The 8756-nt window shown below is 48.4% G+C and overlaps 1 protein-coding gene across 5 annotated transcripts in view; it reads left to right on the forward strand.

The window, feature by feature from the left end:
* The window catches only part of CABP1 (calcium binding protein 1), a 60665-nt gene extending 52699 nt beyond the window's left edge, over positions 1-7966 (forward strand). For 4 of the 5 annotated variants that reach the window (XM_024977006.2, XM_024977004.2, XM_024977005.2 and 1 more), the window contains 3 exons: positions 1439-1548; positions 1778-1925; positions 7496-7966. In XM_024977006.2, coding sequence (XP_024832774.1) covers positions 1439-1548; positions 1778-1925; positions 7496-7521 — 284 coding nt within the window. In that variant the 3' untranslated portion in view covers positions 7522-7966. 5 annotated transcript variants of the gene reach the window in all.
* Positions 7967-8756: the final 790 nt, after the last annotated feature.

The following is an 8756-nucleotide window of genomic DNA, read 5'->3' on the forward strand; positions in this document are numbered from 1 at the left end:
AGTCCCTCCCCAGCCCTGGGCAAGCACTAAGCAGATTTGCCTATTCCGGGCATTTCTTTTTTTGAGTTGAAGTGTGGTTGATTTACAGTATTACATTCAGGTGTACAGCATAGTGATTCCAAATTTTTATAGATTATACTGTATTTAAAGCTATTGTAGAATATTGGCTCTATTCCCTGTGCTGTACAATATACTCCTATGGCTTTTTTATTTGCCACAGAGTAGTTGACATCTCTTAATCCCCAGCCTCTATGTTGCCCCTCCCCCAACCCCCCTTTCTCACTGGTGACTGCTGGTTTGTTTTCTGTATCTGTGAGCCTGTTTCTCTTTAGGGGACATATTTTATTTTTTTAAAAATTATTTATTTATCTTGGCTGTGTTGGGTCTTTGTTGCTACGTGCAGACTCTCTGTAGTGCGTTGAGCAGGGGCTACTTTCTGGTTGCGGTGTGTGGGCTTCTCGTTGCGGTGGCTTCTCTTGTTGCAGAGCATGGGCTCTAGAGCGCGAGCTTCAGTAGTTGTGGTGCACAGGCTCAGCTGCCCCATGGCAGGTGGGACCTTCCCAGACCAGGGATCATGTCCCCTGGATTGGCCGGTGGGACTCCCAACCACTGGACCACCAGGAAAGAAGTCCCTAGACACTGTTGAGCTGTAATATTCTAAACAGCCCAATAATCAATACCTGGCACTCAGTAAGACTTGAACAGAGGACGCTATCATTATTGTGTTTTTCTCTGTCTCCCTTTGGGTTCTCCCAGGAGCAGACCAGGAGACAAGGGTTTGAGTGTGCAGTTTACTTAGTAGGGACAGGACAGAGTCGATAGAGAGTAGGGAGGCAGGAGGGTGAAGACAGGGCACCAAGGCAGAAGGCACTCGAGGAGCTGCCACTATGGGTGATCGAGCTCAGGGTGCTGGTGTCGAAGGCCCACGTGGAGCTGTCTCTCGGGCTGGGTATTTATCCCCCAAGCTCAGTCACCGGCTGAAAGTGTTGTGAGCAGGCCCCAGGGGCAGGTCTCCTGTATTTCCACCCTCTGAAGGCTGGTTGGAAGGTGAGTTCCACTTGCACAGTGAGGGAGAGAGGGGGGCAAGTGCGCCAGGCGCTCACGACTCCTGCTTCCCTCTCAGTCTTTCTGTGTGTTTGTCTCTGTCTCTCTCCTGCTCTGAAATTCTTTGCCTATCTCTGTGACCTCATGTTTCTTTCTCCCCTCTGTACCCCTGTCCAGTTCCTGACTTGTTCCTTTAGTTAGCCCCCGGCCGCTCCTCTGAGCTCTTTTGCGATAACCCCCCTGTCCATGGTCACTTCTCTGTCCTCATTTGGCCTCTGCTTTTACCCTGGGCCTGTCGCTGGGAAGGTCAGGGAGGGCTGAAAGCTCCCCTGGTTGTCTAGTTGGAGGTGGGCGGTAGTTAGATGGATGACCTAGCCTGTTCCTCTGTCCCCAGTGGGTGGCCACGTGGATTTTGATGACTTTGTAGAGCTAATGGGACCTAAACTCCTGGCGGAAACGGCAGATATGATTGGAGTAAAGGAACTGCGAGATGCCTTCCGAGAGGTAAGTGGTGGACAGTGGACAGGCGGGGCAGGGGGACTTGTTAGAATTCCCAACCTGAAAGGAAACTGGACCTCTGGATCCCACCCCAGGGGAAGAAGCTTGGACAGAGAGGCACTCTGGGGAAAGGGTGGGGGGGGACAATGATGCTGAAGAAGGGGTTCAACCTTGGGATCTGCTTCTGACAGACTTTCTGTTGTAGCAACTCTTCCCTCCTTCATGCCCTCTCTAGTTTGACACCAATGGTGATGGGGAGATAAGCACCAGTGAGTTACGAGAGGCCATGAGGAAACTCCTGGGTCATCAGGTGGGACATCGAGACATAGAAGAGATTATCCGGGACGTGGACCTCAATGGGGATGGACGAGTGGACTTTGAAGGTAGGCGGGTCTTGAGAGTGAAAGAAGAACCAAGACAGGAGTGGGCATCCACAGAGAGCACCCCTCCACATGTGAGTCCACCATGCAGTCATCAATCTGCCCCAACTTCTCATCCCCTTACCCTTCCATCCTTCCACCCCTCTAATCCATTGTCTGTTCCTACACCCATCCATCCATCCATCCATCTTTCCAGATCTCTCTTTCCATGTGTTCATCCATCTGTCTCTTTTTCTGTCCAGGTGCCTATTTATCCACTAATGGATCTCCAAATAATTATCCATAGAATCATTTACCTGTGGCCTTACCTAGCCATCCAGGCATGTATTCATTCTGTACATTCACCCATGCCTCCATCTACCCGTATACCTCCTCCCATCTATCCATGCATCGACGTCCATTCACACATTTATTCTCTACCCGTCCGCCGGTATCTCCACCCGTACTCCCATGGACCTGTTGGTTGCGTGCGCAGGCCTTTCCCCATCTGTATCCATCGAATCACCCGTCTGTCCACTCCTGTGTCCCTCTGCCCCCACCCATCTCATTCCATGTCTACTGGCCCACCTTCTCCTGTATCCATCCATGGAGGTATTTTCTGAACACCACATTCCTCAACCTGACACTCAGACCCCTTAAGATCTATCCACAACTCACCTCTCTGGCCACAGCTTTCACCATTCCTTCACTCACACGCCACCTTAAAACCACAGGTGATCCAAAAGCCTGCCAAGCTCTCATTTGATTACACTATTCTTTTTGTCAGGATGCCTTGTATTCTATTCTTCCCTGGGGTTCAAGTCTATTCCATCTTTAAGACCCAGCAGTGGGGCCACTTCCCTCCGTCCCCAGACTGAGCTTCCTCTTTTCTGGGCTTTCACAGCACCTCAGGCTTACCCTCGTTCTTCACACTGGCCCCTAAGCGCTAGTTATATCTCCACTGAATTCTGAACTTTTGGAGAAAAGAGGAACCCTACTTACTTTATCTCTGAGATTCCCACAGAACTCGGTACCTGACACATAGCGAATGCTCAGTAAAAGTGTTTTTAAAATAGTAATAATCATAATTAGTGATCATCTCTAACTGTACATGCTCTATACAGTCAGCAAAAACAAGACTGGGAGCTGACTGTGGCTCAGATCATGAACTCCTTATTGCAAAATTCAGACTTACATTGAAGAAAGTAGAGTAAACTACTAGACCAGGTATGATGTAAATCAGATCCCTTACGATTATATAGTGGATGTGACAAATAGATTCAAGGGATTAGATCAGATAGAGTGCCTGAAGAACTATGGACAGAGGTTCATGACATTGTACAGGAGGCAGTGATCAAGACCATTCTCAAGAAAAAGAAATGCAAAAAAGCAAAATAGTTGTCTGAGGAGGCCTTACAAATAACTGTGAAAAGAGAAGCAAAAGGCAAAGGAGAAAAGGAAAGATACACCCATTTGAATGCAGAGTTCCAAAGAATAGCAAGGAGAGATAAGAAAGCCTTTCTCAGTGATCAATGCAAAGAAATAGAGGAAAATAATAGAATGGGAAACACTAGAGATCTCTTAAAGAAAATTAGAGATCCCAAGGGAACATTTCATGCAAAGATGGGCACAATAAAGGACAGAAATGGTATGGATCTAACAGAAGCAGGAGATATTAAGAAGAGGTGGCAAGAATACACAGAAGAACTATATAAAAAAGGTCTGCATGACCCAGATAACCACAATGGTGTGATCATTCACTTACAGCCAGACATCCTGGTGTGTGAAGTCAAGTTGGCCTTAGGAAGCATCACTATGAACAAAACTAGTGGAGGTGATGGAATTCCAGCTGAACTATTCCAAATCCTAAAAGATGATGCTGTGAAAGTGCTGCACTCAACATGCCAGCAAATCTGGAAAACTCAGCGGTGGCCACAGGACTGGAAAAGATCAATTTTCATTCCAATCCCAAAGAAAGATAATTCCAAAGAATGTTCAAACTACCACACAATTACACTCATCTCACACGCTAGCAAAGTAATGCTCAAAATTCTCCAAGCCAGGCTTCAACAATACATGAACCATGAACTTCTAGATGTTCAAGCTGGATTTAGAAAAGGCAGAGGAACCAGAGATCAAATTGCCCACATCTGTTGGATCATGGAAAAAGCAAGAGAGTTCCAGAAAAACATCTATTTCTGCTTTATTGACTATGCTAAAGGCTTTGACTGTGTGGATTACAACAAACTGTGAAAATTTCTTAAAGAGATGGGAATACCAGACCACCTGACCTGCCTCCTGAGAAATCTGTATGCAAGTCAACAAGCAAGAGTTAGAGCCAGACATGGAACAACAGATTGGTTCCAAATTGGGGAAAGAGTACATCAAGGCTGTATATTGTCACCCTGTTTATTTAACTTCTAAGCAGAGTGCATCATGCAAAATGCCAGGCTGGATAAAGTTCAAGCTGGAATCAAGATTTCCAGGAGAATTATCGAATACCTCAGATACGCAGATGATGCCATCCTTATGGCAGAAACTAAAGAGCCTCTTGATGAAAGTGAAAGAGGAGAGTGAAAAAGTTGGCTTAAAGCTCAACATTCAAAAAACGAAGATCATGGCATCCGGTCCCATCACTTCATGGCAAATAGATGGGGAAACAATGGAAACAGTGACAGACTTTCTTTTCTTGGGCTCCAAAATCACTGCAGATGGTTACTGTAGCCTTGAAATTAAAAGACGCTTGCTCCCTGGAAGGAAAGTTATGACCAACCTAGACAGCATATTAAAAAGCAGAGACATTACTTTGCCTACAAGAGTCCATCTATTCAAAGCTATGGATTTTCCAGTAGTCATATATGGATGTGAGAGTTGGATCATAAAGAAAGCTGAGCGCCAAAGAATTGATGCTTTTGAACTGTGGTGTTGGAAAAGACTCTTGAGAGTCCCTTGGACTGCAAGGAGATCCAACCAGTCCATCCTAAAGGAGATCGGTCCTGAATATTCATTGGAAGTACTGATGCTGAAGCTGAAATTCCAATACTTTGGCCACCTGATGTGAAGAACTGACTCATTGGAAAAGACCCTGATGTTGGGAAAGGTTGAAGGCAGGAGGAGAAAAGGATGACAGAGGATGAGATGGCTGGATGGCATCACTGACTCAATGGACGTGAGTTTGAGTGAACTCTGGGAGTTGGTGATGGACAGGGAGGCCTGGCGTGCTTCGATTCATGGGATTGCAAAGAGTCGGACACGACTGAGCGACTGAACTGAACTGAACTGAACATTTATTATGTACCAGTCACTGTACTAAGTACCTTTACATGTATTATCCCATTTAATTTTTACAATGACTCCAGGGACTGCACTATTATTACCTCATGTTACAATTGAGTAAACTGAGCCTCAAAGAAGTAAGATAACTTGCTTCTCTTACAGAGAAGCAGAGCTGGGTCATGAACTCAGGCCTGGAATCTCAGCCATTCCATACATTATACTGTTCATGACAGCATCCAAGGCACCATGGGATACAGGGGGAAAAAAAACACAGCAAAACACTGATTCTAAACTCCATGAACTTGCATGCTGAGCAGAAAGGCAAGATAAACATGAGCTAGACTCTGAATATGTCCAGAACACAAAGGCTGGGAGGCCTTTTCTGAGGCCTTCAAGGTTCCAGATCTTCATCTTGATCTTCAAGGTCAGGAGAGTGTGGCAATGGAGAGGCTTGGCTACCAAAGGCTTGGCTACCACCAGAGCTGAACATTTCAGGTACCCTGCGTCCAGGCAGTGACCGCCATAGATGACAGCTCTTCCCTGAAAGCCCAGTATCTCCCATTAATTCTACCAGCATGTGTTGTACATCAGCTGTGTGCCAAGACCTGATCCCCACCTTGAGGAGCCCATGACCAGCAAGGAAAAGAGAAGCCGGCAGTACAGTCCATGCCATTTGGGGGAAAGTACAGCAGGCTGTTGCATACAGTGGGGGCACCTTTGCCAAAGTGGCAAGGATTAAGGAAGGCTTCCTGGAGGAGGCTGTAAGTAAGCAGAGCCCTAAGAGACAAGTAGGAGTCACCAGGTGAAAAAGAAGGAAGAGATATTTGCCTTATGGAATTGAAAACTCATATCTACACAAAAACCTACAAACAGATTTACTATTTATAGCAGCCTTACTTATAATTGCCAAAATTTGGAAACAACCAACATGCCCTTCACTAGGTGAATACATAAATAAAACTATGGTATACCCAGGCAATGGAATATTATGCAGCGTTGGAAAAGAAATGTGCTATCAAGTGATAAAAAGACATGGAAGAAACTTAAATGCACAGTTAGCGAAAGAAAATCTGAAAAGGTTGCATACTCTGTGATTCCAACGATATGACATTCAGGAAAAGGCAGAACTATGGAGACCGGAGACAATGAAAAGATCAGTGGTTGCCAGGAGTTGTTCGTGGCAGGAGGGATGAATAGGGGGAACACAGAGGATTTTTAGGCAAGTAAAACTATTCTGTGTGATACTGTAATAGGGATACATGTCATTATACATTTGTCCAAACCCATAGAGCCTCCAGGCCTTCCCAGGTGGTGCTCGTGGTAAAGAACCTGCTCGCTGATGCAGCAGACTCAGAGAGGCGGGTTTGATGCCTGGTTGGGGAAGATCCCCTGGAGGAGGGCATGGCAACCCGCTCCAGTATTCTTGCCTGGAGAATCCTCATGGACAGAGAAGCCTGGGGGACTACAGTCCATAGGGTCATACAGAGTTGGACACGACTGAAGCGACTTAGCACATGCATACGCACAGAGAGTCTCCAACACCAAGGATAAATCCTAATGTAACCATGGACGTGGGGTAATAATGATGAGTCAAGATAGGTTCATCTGTAAGCAACATCCTACTCTGCTCAGGGATGTTGGTGATGGAGGAGGCTGTGTATGTGTGTGTGTGTGTGTGTGTGTATAGAGGCAGGGGGTAGATGGAAAAATCTGGACTTCCTGCTCAATTTTGCTGTGAACCTAAAACTGCTCTAAAAAACAAAGTCTAGTTAAAAGAGAAGGGAGCGGGACAGGTTGCAGGAAAGCTAAGACGGGAGGGGAGGGGGAAGTCAGCTCCACCTCCATGGAGTTGAACTTCGTGGTGGGAGGTGAGTAGTGACAGGTGAGGCTGGAGCTGTCAGCTGGGGCCAGAACAGGAAGGCCTTGGGGTTGTGCCCGTTGTCCTGTGGGGACCATGAGAGGTTTGAAAGGGGTCACACGTACAGATAGAAAGATCCTGCTGGCTGCTGCAAAGAAGAGGGATTGGAAGATGCTGGATGGGGGACCTCCCTGGTGGTTGGGGCAGCTAGGATTCCATGCTCCCACTGCAGGGAGCCTGGGTTCAATCCCTGGTCAGGGAACTAAGATCCTGCATGCCACTTGGTGGGTGAGACCAAAAAGAAAAAATTCCGGATCGACACTGGGGACCAGCACGGGTCAGAGATGGTGGCCACAGACCGGGAGGGAGGCATCAATCTGAGGAAGGTGAGGGGCAGTGTCCTGGACCCTGACTGCTGCTTTCTCCCCACCCCCGCCCATCCCACCCGCCCCCACCACAGAGTTTGTCCGGATGATGTCCCGCTGAGGCCGCCAGGGCCCCTCCAGGACCGCCAAACTCCGCGGGGCGGGAGAAGAAGAGCCTGAGCTCGCCTCACCCTGCCGCCGCCGCCACCGCCGCCGCCGCCGCCGCCGCCCAGAGCCCAGGATGTACTGGCGGACGGGGCCTGCCTGCACCCCGGGGAGGTGCCCACCCCGGACCCCCACCCCTCCGCACTGTGAAAAAGACTCACGACTCTTGCAACTGGAAAGGGGGGGGCGCCCGCCAACGAGGAGGCCACCATGCCAGGCCGGCAGAGGTCAGGCCGGGCGCCGAGTGCCAGGGACCAAGCCGCTGCTGGCTGGGGTCGGGGGGCCCACACAGCATGTCTGCCCCAGGGCAGAGCCTCTCACCACCTTCCTTAGCTCTGTGCCCGTTCCAGCTCGCCTCAGCCCTGTTATCTCAGAACCAATAAAAATATTTCCAAGAGGAAGGCGGCTCTGGGGGTTCTTTGCTTCTCCTGCCTGGTTAGATGGGTACATGCATTTCCTGAGTACCAGCTGCACACAGGGAACTGGCTGAAAAACCTCCCTGCCCTCGCCTTGTGTTGAGTTCCATGAGGTCCCCAGCCTCTTCCACACTCATCTCAGAAGCCAGAACCTGGTACCTTTAACTGAAAGGGAGACTGGGGCATATACAGATGTAGCTGAATGCACCGCTGCCCCAAACAGTCAAGTTCTGTAAGGAAAGGAAACTGGATACGGCTTGTGCAAGCCCTGGAACGGGGTCTGCCTCACTTCCCACCTCCCTGGAGCTTTCACACTGGTTGGGGAGACCGACAGGAGTTAATCACATCCATATGTGATTACAAATTGTGATCCTGCTTTTAAGGAAAAATGCGGGGACCTTCGGTGGGGTAGAATAAGGAGGTCTGGACTACTCTCCCGGGAGGTCAGGAGAGGCTTTCCTGAGGAAGTGATAACACGGTTTTTGCCCAGGAGGAAATCCCAGAGTGTGTGAAGAGACAGATGTAGAATCAGCCTTCATTCTCTCCGCTGAGCGAGAAGCAGGATAGTGTTGGGTCCTGGATTTATTATGTTCATTGTGTGACTTTGGGCCAGCCACATCCCCTCTCTGAACCTCAGTTTCCTCATGTGCATTAAGGGGATAATAAAGACCACTGTAAATGATCTTGGGGTATTGCAGTGCCCACCTCCAGAGGCCTCGAAATAGTGCAAGGTGGCATTACTAAACAGGATCCATTGTAATCACTGTTATTAATT

Source organism: Bos taurus, chromosome 17 (genome assembly GCF_002263795.3).
Source record: "Bos taurus isolate L1 Dominette 01449 registration number 42190680 breed Hereford chromosome 17, ARS-UCD2.0, whole genome shotgun sequence".
NCBI classification, from domain to species: Eukaryota; Metazoa; Chordata; class Mammalia; order Artiodactyla; family Bovidae; genus Bos; species Bos taurus.